The sequence below is a fragment of the Pygocentrus nattereri genome, chromosome 4 (genome assembly GCF_015220715.1).
Source record: "Pygocentrus nattereri isolate fPygNat1 chromosome 4, fPygNat1.pri, whole genome shotgun sequence".
Lineage (NCBI taxonomy): Eukaryota > Metazoa > Chordata > Actinopteri > Characiformes > Serrasalmidae > Pygocentrus > Pygocentrus nattereri.
Genome location: NC_051214.1, coordinates 23,422,492 through 23,433,822, shown reverse-complemented (window position 1 = coordinate 23,433,822; position 11,331 = coordinate 23,422,492). Strand labels below are relative to the sequence as shown.

The 11,331-nt window shown below is 40.1% G+C and overlaps 1 protein-coding gene across 1 annotated transcript; it reads right to left on the bottom strand.

The window, feature by feature from the left end:
- Nucleotides 1-154: 154 nt before the first annotated feature.
- pla2g7 (phospholipase A2, group VII (platelet-activating factor acetylhydrolase, plasma)) lies at nucleotides 155-9,891 on the bottom strand. Its single transcript, XM_017720184.2, has 11 exons — nucleotides 9,714-9,891; nucleotides 8,730-8,863; nucleotides 8,234-8,384; nucleotides 7,995-8,088; nucleotides 7,833-7,901; nucleotides 5,702-5,873; nucleotides 3,799-3,912; nucleotides 2,854-2,945; nucleotides 2,603-2,773; nucleotides 2,298-2,446; nucleotides 155-961 (listed from the first exon to the last, which is right to left on the bottom strand). The coding sequence occupies exons 1-11, from the start codon at nucleotides 9,784-9,786 to the stop codon at nucleotides 861-863; spliced, it is 1,320 nt and encodes a 439-aa protein (XP_017575673.1). The 5' UTR covers nucleotides 9,787-9,891; the 3' UTR covers nucleotides 155-860.
- Between the last annotated feature and the right edge of the window lie 1,440 nt (nucleotides 9,892-11,331).

Genomic DNA, 11,331 nt, shown 5'->3' with positions numbered 1-11,331 from the left:
GTCTTTCCTAAACATCCAGTCCCTAAAGTACTCATCTTGCATTGTCTATGGTATCATGGATCTAAAGAACGAAACCAATGGCACCGAAACAAAAGTAAATTTTAGGAAAGCATCAGACTTTTTGCAGTATATTTTAAAAACGGATAAACACAGCTTCACCAGATATTGTTTTTCACTTTTATTATAGCAACATACATTAATATAGGAAGGCATTTTGTAGTGTTAAAAACTTTGTACTGACTGCTTTAAAGCGCATTAAAAACTTCAGAAATCATGATGGATCACCCAGATAAACTTGACACATGCTTAAAACTGACTACCAACAAATGTACATGCTTGTTTGATAGAAAAGGCTCTGATCAATGATTAACTCAGATACTGAGGTAATTAATTAATTGTGTGTGTGTGTGTGTGTGTGTAAGTGTATATGTATATATTGCTCTCCAAAGAGATCCCTTCATTTAGCAGTGACACCCGATTGATATTGACCATGTGATTCCCAGTATTAAAAAAGGCAGTACTGCTAAATGTAACTGTAGAAACAAGGCACAAGAGGCAGAGAGAAGTTGATGTACTACTATTAAAAAATAAATTAATTTAAAAAAAAATCACCCACCCCCCTCAAATTAAGTTTTCATTCATCATTTGTAATATTTCTGACTTGGCTCAATTCTAGAAATTCAATCATGCAGCAGTTAAAAATAACTCACTATAAATCTGAATTGAAAATTTAGTACATCAATTAATAGTGGCAAAATACTGTACATTTCTTCTTCGACTGTACATTTAAACATCTTGTTCACTCTTTTCTAGTTGGTAACAGTAATATGAGCCACAAAATGAAGCACTGTGCTCATGGGTTACATTGATGACTGAGGTATGGTGATATTGGTGCCTGGAATCAGGTTGTCATCTTTTCCCTCTATTAAAGGATCCCACTGATTGAAATCCCTCTCTAGAGCTGTAAAGAAAAACATGCATATGATTAGTCAGATAGCTGCATACCAATGCAATTCAGAGTTTTGATGCCTGTCTGCTGAAACAAGTTCAAAGTCAGATAAAGAAACCTTCAAAAAGAGGAGGGAAAACATACATTTAATTTAGTCTTGACTAAATTCAGTGTTTCAGAATTTTGTTACTAATAACTGACATAAGCCAAATGTAGGGACGAAAAATATGGGACATTTTAGTATTAGGTGTCCAAAAGAAACTTATCTTTAAAAAATCCCCACAACCATGATACAATTACTGTTGTCATTGTAGTAATTTTGGAAACAAAGGACTTAACAAAATATCCAGCCAACAGTATCCTGTGACCACTGATGAAGGACTAGAGGATGACCAACGCAAACTGTGCAGCAGCAGATGAGATGGACTACAGTCTGTAACTGTAGAACTACAAAGTGACCTATAGAGTAAGTGGAGCTGATAAAATGGACAATGAGCGTAGAAACAAGGAGGTGGTCATAATGTTATGCCTGATTAGTGTATAGTTTATTACCAGCTTCACACTTGACACCATAACTTGTGTGAAAATAACGAGAGAAGTGAGATTTGCAAAGCTAACCTTAGCTGATACAGATGTTGGTGCAACAGTTTGGGGAACAATCAGATTTGCAGGTTTTTTCTTGTCCTAATGTAGTCAACAAGCCAAGATTCATCTAGCAGCTGAACTTTGAATCTTGAGTAAAGGAAGCTGAAACCTCAACAGTTAGCACTGCAGCAAAGTTGCATGCCTAAAGCCATCACACCTGAACTGGTGCAGAGGTACCAGTCTTGCTTATGTGGGTTTTTGTTGTTTTTTTAAAAAACAAAACACACATCCCCCGACACACATCCGTAACTATCTAATTGTATTAGATTATCTATTAATCTAATTCTAATGTTATCCTATAACAGGGGTCACTGAGTCTTGTCCACAAAAGGCTGGTGTGGTTTCAGGTTTTCATCCCAATAAAGCAGCTCACATGATTCCACTACTTCAGTCAGTTGTCCTGTCTCCAAACAACTGGCCAGTTATATGAGGCGAGTTCCTGCTTTGTTGGAGTAAAACTTGCAGGCACAGTGGCCCTTTTGTGGATAAAATTTGTGACCCCTGGTGTATAAAAATGAAATAAAGTACAACAAATATTAAAACATCAAAGACATCTCGGCTGACTGACTACATTTGGAGTAAGGGGGGAAAAATGCAAATTACGTTTTTTGCTTTGATGTTGATATTGGGAGGCAGGTCTACGATTTGTTTAGGAAATATATATTTGCATAGTCGGTAAGTTTTAAGAAAACGTCCTACTTACATAAGTGGCGCTGTAGGAATGCTAATGATGATCGGTTGCAAAGATCCATTGCTACATGAGGATCGATTTCTCCCTTCAGCTTCAGGATCTTCCCAATCCAGTTACCAGTTAGAAAGGTGAAATCGGGGAAGCTCTGATGGACTGTCCCTCTACACAAAGAGAACAAAGGTTTAAAGCACTGAATATACAATCCTTGCTGATTGGCTACTAAAGAAATGTTCACTTAGCATGGCAAAGCTACTTTCGGTTATTTATGTATTTATTTATTTATTCAGTAATATATTAATTCAGCAAATATGACTGACTTGATTGTTATCATTTTCCGTGGAATCACTGCAGAGTCCAGCTTCTTCATGCGAATGATATTCCCAGCCCACTGAAACTTCTCAGAGTTGATAAAAAAAATTGGCTGTTTCACACTTGGAAAAATCTCCTCATCAAGGGGAAACATCCAGGTATCCAGTGCGATGCCACATCTGAAATGAAGTCAGTCTCAAATTGTAAGGCTGCAAATTGTTTGACATTCAAAGCGCTGCATTACTATTGTGATACGTACTTGAATTTGACTTCCTTGCACAAACACTCAATCACTGTGGCCCCACCGAAGGAATGACCCATAATTGCTATTCTGCACAGGTCCATACAGTTCTGTGAAGGAACAAATGAATATAAAAGTACCAAAACAAAGTAACGTCTGCCTGTAAAGGTGGAACTTTTCCTTCCCATTAAGTTAAGTGATACTTTTTTAATTCCACAACTGGGGAAATTCCACCTCCGCATTTAACCCATCCGTGAAGTGAAACACCACATACACACACAAGTGAATACACACACACACTAGGGCGCAGTGAGCACACTTGCCCGGCGCAGTGGGCAGCCCTATCCACGGCGCCCGGGGAGCAATTGTGTCGTTTTTTGCATCCCTTGTTCCTCGCAATGAGTCATTCATTTTTTCCTCCCAACAAAACCCAAAGTTTTTTTGTTCCCAACAGCCACCAAAGTACATGTACTCACTCATGGCAGATACCAAAGTTCTAATTGGAAGTCATATTGACTTGCACTCCTCTTTGTATTGTATTTTCATCCCTCCTTCCTCTCGTAGACTCATTCATTTTCACCCTCCAACAGGACACTTACTTTCCTTTAACTGACTGCTAACAAAAGACATCTACCCTGAGTGAGGACGTCCCCAAGCGTTAATCCACAGCCACACTGACGTGCACTCTACAGGTCGTTTTTTCATCCCTTGTTCCTCACACGGACTCCCATTCATTTTCAACACAGCTACCACTGGGTAACTCATTTAGTACAAAAAACTAAACACATAGCCCATGAATCATGGCAACTGCCTAGCAGTAATTTAGCAGTGGCACAGCAACTGCCTAGCAACACCTTAACGATGACCTAGATTATGGTAACCGCTGCACAACAGTTCTTCGTTTCCTTCAGGAAATGCACGTTTCTAGATGTAATAATTATTATTACTATTACTATTACTCACCTCTAACGTTGTCCAGTCAAATGTGGACTGCAAGACATTTTCCACAGACTTCCCTGCGTTGATGTCAATAAGCAGGTTCAAAGCTCTGATGCATTCATCTGCTCTTTGTTTCACCTAATAAAAAAAGAAGAGGAAATAGATTTTTTGCTTTACCATATTCCAAAGCACATCCTTTCAGCTATGTCCTGTCAGCTTATGAATACTTTGGGTCAACTGTCACAAAGTGGAGAACTGCATGAGTGAAAATGATGCAAGCAGAGCAGCTCTTTAATATGCAGAAATGCCGTTCAGTGCAGCAGCGAGCTTTCAAGCTTCTTTTGTAGCATAGCTTCGTGGGTGAGATGAACCTCTTTGAAATGTATCAGTGCAGAATGTAGCCTCGGTCGTGTTAGATTTCATATCAGCTAATCATTTAAAAAGAAATGGACATATTGATATGTTACCAGCTTCACTGTTTTAGTTGATGTGTTCTGAATGAGTTTTCCTAATAGAAATAAAACACTCTACACAGTGAAGCGCAGTGCTGCACTTTGTGTAATTTTTATTTCAGTGTTTGGTTGAAATAGCTTGAAATAATAAGGCTGTTATTGTGTGCTGTAAGTGTAAATTAACTGAAGGAAGTTCTAATGCTTTGAACTTTGAATTAAAAAAAACAACAAAAAAACAAATGAAATTTCACAATATACTGACTGATCAATTTAAAAGCTTTTATTTAACCTTATACAGTGTTATTTATTAGTTGGGCTATTCATGACAACTTGACAGTACATCTGTTTTAGGGGAAGGTTAGTGTACGGCTGGGAGAAAAGTAATTGAAACTGACATTCTGTTAATCTATTCCCCACTCTGTGTTCATGTACTGTCCCCTTAAAAAAGTACTTCCATGTGTGTAGTCACAGGACTCCACCACGTCCAGTCTGCGACATGCAAGCTAAAGCTGTGTTCATAGCAGGTAAAAGTGACCCGCATCTGATTCTCACTAAATCAGATTTTTTTTTTGTTTGGCTGTTCACATTATCTTTTAAATGGGGACTGTATGTAACATCAGTTTGAACAGATCAGCTCCTAAACTGGCCCTCATGTGCAAAAGAACAGTGTGTCACGTTGCTTCACGTGGCTCATCCAGAGGTAAACAATCATGACTGCCAGTGAACACCAGTCGCTCCCGGAGCTTTCAGTTTCATCTTCACCAGCATCACAGGAGCCACCATGTAGCTTCACTGACTGACAGCTGGGCTCATCACCCAGAATGTGTTCAAGCTTGCCGTGAAAAGGGCTTAGTCACTTCTTTGGTTTGTGTGTCCTCAGATTCTTTAAACTTTCAGGCTTTTAACTGTTATTGTTGTCGCTGCAGCCTCGTTTGGCCACTTCTTTCTAAATCTCTAAAAAGAGTTTGAAGTCTCTTCTCATTTTTGTACAGACATATCATCCCAAATGTTTTTTAGGTGTCAGCAGTGTGAAATTATGACTAATTTAGAGTTGGATTGATGTAAAATTCTGATCTGGCTGTTAAGATGATTTACATTAAATATGTAGAGCATATTTACAGTACAGACCTTGTCAGGGAACTATGAGGCCAAAAAAAAAAACTGTTCATTAATCGTAATTGAGGTAAAAATCGGATTAATCGTGATATTGATTTGAGGTCATGTTGCCCAGCCCTAGGTTAGTGGCGGATCGATAGACTCGTACTTGTTTCAACAGAGCGGTCAGGTTTAATTTAAAACGCAGTTGCAAGTTAAACCGCTGAGGTTTAGCGATTTACCTGCTGCAAAGCTAACGAAGGAGCAGTAGCCCCAGAGTGTCTGTAGCATATAATCAAAATGACCCTTGTGCCAACATCAACAGTACAATTGCTGAAATTTCTTTTTCTATAACAGTGGTGGGGTGGTGAGTCTCTCACCTGTCTGTTTCTTAGAGGAAATTCAAGCTCGCCTGGTTTCAGCGCTCTGTAGTACATCCACTCTTCCTCCAGGTTGTTGGAGATGGGCCGGAAATTTTGATGCACTGCATGAGGCCTTTGTTCTGCCTCATTGTTCTCCTGGTAGTAGAATGTTGCAGAGGCTGACTCATCCCTGAAAAAAGGAAAAAGTTGTTTGAGGGGGAAGAATACTGTAACGATGGATGGCTATATTTCCATGACTGGATTACAGAATTCAGTGACAGGACATCACATGCTAATATAATTCAAGAATTTAAAGACATACCAAGAATTTATCTGTTTACAGAGAAGTGAAAAGGAGCTTTTCCCCCCCAGATCTGAAGTGTTTCTGTAATGATTTGTCTGATCTTGTAGCTCAGCATGTGTTAGGAGATGGCAACAGTCCAATACCAGGTAACAGTATATGGCTGGTATCAGTAAAATGCTGGACTCTAGTTTAGACACTGTTAGAAATGAAGGTTCTGTTCAGGTATATTTTTCATTCATCAAGGTACAAACAATGTAAATGTTCCCTCAAAGGTTTTAAGGTCCAACTGTGAATCTTGAATAAGTTTTTCCAGGTGAAAAGTACATATGTACCTTTTCATAACCGAATGTTTTAAAACAGAACAATAAAGTAAAAAGTCTGGTGGCAAGACGGGGTGTGTGGAGTCAGTACAGCTTAGAAAATATCATTTCAATAGATTATGGTAGAGTTATGTTTCCTGACCTGAAGGTACTGAGATTTGCCCTTGAGGGTCCCACCCCAGTGATAGTTTCATAGTTTTTCTGAGAGTATGCACCTCTGTGCTAAACAAATTCACTAGGGGATTAGTTGGAAATAACACTGGTTTTATCAAGAGAGCCATCAATGTAACAGGATCTTTACAAGCTGTATTTGAATGAGAGGGCTACAATTGCACGGTCAATCATAGCAGCATACAGTGAGTGCAAGCAGCTGGACCTGATTCAAAGATGATTCAAAGGTTCAAACGAGGACGACACAATACCAGCATTAAAATTTTACATTGTTCCTGATGTGTTAACCCTGACACCTGTTTTAAATACATGGAAATACATGACGTGTAAAAAAACTGGGTAACACTTAATGGTACTGTTCATAAGGCTACAGTACCTCTACATAACGCTGCTGTCAGTACAAAAGCTTGTATCTCAGTTTTTCAGTTTTTGACATCATTGTGTATAAAACAGGACCACCTAGTCAAACTAAATAATTCTCCAATTCTCGGGTCCAGACTCAGACCGCAGACCTCTGACTTAAACTGAAAGTAGGCTCTTCCTTCTCCTGTAAAGTTCTCATGTTGGAGATATGAGGATTTCTTCCGACAACAGCGATAAGCTTGTCATGACAGCAGATATAACTAAGTAATTGTTTATAAATCGCTGCTCGTATCTCCAAAATGGTAACTTTAGAGGAGAAGGGAAAAACCTACTTCACTTTTAATGTTGGTCAAGGGAACCAGACTCTTTGTCCATTCTTCATGAAATTTACACACAATGTAAAGGGCAGCAGATGTTTTTACATGATATCCAAAACGACAAAAACAGAGAGATGAGGTTTTCTTCCGACAGCAGTGAAATGCCTATTCCAATAGGCGTCCTGTGTCATAAAGACTACTTTAAATAACTGATCATAACTGGCAAATGTGACCTTTATAGCAAATTATGCGTCTTGGAATAAGCATTAACATTCATGTAGAGGTATGTCAGCTGTCATGAGAAACTTATGTAGGTGTCATGAAGACTTATGATCAGTACCTTACAGTAAAGTGTTACCAAAAGCCGTCTGATGCCACTTTGTCCCTAGACCTTCAATCCCTCTACAGCCTGGCCACGCTTTTCATATGGTCACACCAAAGCATACTGATAAGAATGTGATGACCTAGTTCGTACTATTGTCCACACACTTCTCACACACTTACTACAACATAATCGGCATCTAACACAGAACAGTTCATTTATCAGACGTCCCTTTCTGTTGTTGGGCATGTCTATTTACAGTCAACGATTATCTCTAACCCCATGCTTTGGCCATACACATGTCCAGATAGACAGACTTTGTGTTCAAATCCTAGTTTAAAAAGGGACAAACCTGTGTTCCACTGCAGCGACAACAAAGCCCTGTGAGGCCAGCTCTGCACATATGGCTGAATACAATGTCCTGTAAAATACAACACGGACAACTCCATGGGTGACTGCAGGCCACTAAAGGGTCAGATGTCTTTAAACTGAAGCTATTTTCAATTAAACTTACCTGAAAGCTCCCAGCCCATGAGAGAAGATGACTACTGGGTATTTATCATCTGGCTTAAAAGACGCGTTCCACGCTGCAGGGATTTTGTACGACCCTTTTTCCAGAGGAAGAACAAACTTTTAAGTCATACTGTAAACCATACAGAAGTCTGTAATGACCAAATATTAGCTGGAACTACAGATTCCAATACATTTTCTCCTTACGAGTCTAATTAATAGCAGGTTACGAGGAGAGTTTACCAAAGAGGTAGTTGAAAATCCGTTCGCTCAGCGTTCTGCTCATTTTCATGAAGTCTGCGAGGCCGTTGAAGTATTCCCTGCATGGAATCCAGTCCGGCTTTTCGGAAGCCTCGGAAGTTTGGCACGGATAGTATAACCTGAAGAAAGTTCCCTGTGAAAGGAAGGATTTCTGGTTAGAAAAAAAACAGCTGGCGATTACACGTTTAGTGCGTGCGTAGAAAAAAGTGCCCGTTCAGTGAGTCATAATGGGACGCAGGAGCGCCCTAACCTTATCCTGGGATGTATTCAATTACAGGTCAAAGTTCACAGTGGTTCAGAGACCACAGACTAATAATAATGACGCAAAAAGTGAAAAAGCCTGTTCCCTGTTCAGTTCCCAAATGCCTTCTTAGTGATACCACTGACCTTTCGCAACAGCCTCACAGGACAGCACACTGTTTTCATACAATCCCTTTAGACACATTGCTTGCCTGGCAGGAAACTCTTGCTCACTTACCTGTACCGTGTGGCCCACCATTAAGTCTGCACATCCCACTTGATGTGGCCCTTTTCCCGCAGGTATTCCCAAGTGGTTGTTATGGCAGCTGGCGTTCCCCATTGCAACAGATGATTGATGGCTCCCCTTCAACCCTGTTAGACAGCCATAATGTCATGACTCAGAAGGAAAATGCAGCCTCATCATCAGAATTAACCTCTGTCAAGTGATCAGTGTGCTGAACTCAGCCTGCTAGTCATAATCTGTGGTGTTAACAAACCACCTCAGCAGTAAGGGTGCTGCTCTAGAATCAGGTGGTAGTGCCCACAAGTGCTGATCTGAGATCAGCTCTGGCTGTTAATTTCACAGAGCAGCGTTTCTCGTGTAGCCTGATCACATGAACCAAAAACAAACCAAACAGGAAAAGAGCTAGAGGGCACTGCTATTGTACAGTCTTCAAAATGTTGGCTTAAATGATCCAGTTGGCTGACAAATCCTGCTTTTCTTCGTGAAATAGGCAACCATAGGTGAATGTTACTCTCTCCTATACACGAAGTTTGCTAGCAATGGATTACAAAACATACAGTTGACCTATTTTAGTCTGTTACCGTGAGGGTAATGAAGATACGTTCACTGTGTTAGTTAAATCAGCTTGTTTAATTACCAGCAGAGCCGGATTTCAGGAGCCAAACTTAAGATTCAACCGTCTCTGGGACTTTATTTCAGTAAACAGTGTCAACGTGACCGTTGGCTCTTGTGATGTGAGGTCAGTTCAACACATCTAACCGCTAACAGTGACACCAGCGAACAACCAGATCAACATTCAAACATTACTGCCAGTTCAGACATGGAGCCAGCTGAGCTAAACATGTGGCCAATAATGTTTTTTTATTATAAATTTCAAAAAAGCCTCAACAACGTTTAATGTTTACTCAGATAAGCTAGCCAGGAACGTTAACCTAGCTACTGATAGTTTGACAGGTCAGATAAAAGTCCTTACTTTACCTGATACTAAGCGCGACCACTCATAAATCTTCTTGACCACTGACTCCTGTACAAGCCTACCAAAATTAAACATAGACCCGGGCTGCAGTCAGAGTGAAACTCGGCTCTGTCCTGCCCAACAGCTCACACAAGCTGGTTACACCACCACATAGCTGCCCTGCCATAGTTCCGGTGCAGTGGCTGACTGGTGGAATGAAAGACTGCGGCCGAATCCCAAATGACTCCATACTCCCTACAAAGTGCGCTGCACAGATCGGCTAACTTTGGAATTTGTACCACAGTAAAGCGATAAATGTTAGGTAAAGAGTCGTGCAGCTTCTACCGGAATTGAAACGGCTTTCTACGAAATATATATAATGTAATGTCTCGCATTGTCTTTGTGTGCAGATGCCGTTATTTTATGACCTACATAGTGCACTACATGGGGAGTACGCAGACATTTGAGATTCAGCCTAAGACAACAGCACAACAGCTCCCCAAGTAGCACAGTTTGTTATTACAGTCCGGCAAAAGAAATACGAAAACAGAATGAGAATCTAGAAATTAAGACCTGCATAAAATACGAAGAAATTTAACATTATGATAACAATAAAAAAGGGGAAATTAATTGTAATTATATATATATATATATATATATATATATATATATATATATATATATATATGTGTGTGTGTGTGTGTGTGCGTGTGTGTGCGTGCGTGCGCGTGTGTGTGTGTGCAAACATCCCTGCGATGGACTGGCGACCTGTCCAGGGTGTATCCTGCCTTCCGCCCAATGACCGCTGGGATAGGCCCCACATATATACACACACATACACTGTATTGCATTCACTTGTCTGCCTTCACACACATATGAACTTGACTGACATCCCATTCTTAATCCATAGGGTTTAATATGATGCTGGCCCACTGTTTGCAGCTATGACAGCTTCAACTCTTCTGGGAAGGCTTTCCACAAGGGTTAAGAGTATGCTTATGGGAATTTTTGACCAGTGTGGAATATTTAGTAGTGAGGAAATTTCACGACTGGACTTGCTGCACAGGTAGTGTCTGATTACATTACCACGCTGGAATTCACTGAGATCCTGAGAGCGACCCATTCTTTCACTAATGTCTGTAGAAGCAGTCTGCAGGCCTAGGGGCTTGTTTTTATACACCTGTGGCCATGGAAGTGACTGGAACACCTGAATTCAATGATTTGGATGGGTGAGTGAATACCTTTGGAAATATAGTGTGTATATAGATATATAGCTGTCCCCACACGTGATCTTAGATCTGCAGATACTGGCTGTAAAATACAGAAAAGGTGGAGAGATTCTTTCATTACATTCTAAACTGTGGAACTCAATTCCACCTTTTGTCAGACAGTCAAGCTCTAAGAAAAACGTGAAAATGTACCATACTGTTCAAAAGTCAGAGACCCTTCATTTACACAATTTCCATTCAAAATGGCCTTTAAGTACAAGTTATTCATTTTTCTGGGCTTTTTTCTGACGAGACAGATGGACAACAGTCCACTTTCATGAGTCAAAAGAAAAAAGTGCAAAAATCGGAGGTCAAAAAGTGATTAAAAGATTCAGGGAAAATCAGACCCAACAAATGTGGAAGACCACAAAAC

Coding starts and splice junctions, on each gene's coding strand:
- pla2g7 (XM_017720184.2), bottom strand. CDS start 9,786: ATGTTTAATTTTGGTAGGCTTGTACAGGAGTCAGTGGTCAAGAAGATT. Junction 3,913..5,701: donor TTCCTCTAAGAAACAGACAG/GTGAGAGACTCA, acceptor TTTTTTTATTAG/GTGAAACAAAGAGCAGATGA. Junction 2,946..3,798: donor TTGACTGGACAACGTTAGAG/GTGAGTAATAGT, acceptor GTTCCTTCACAG/AACTGTATGGACCTGTGCAG.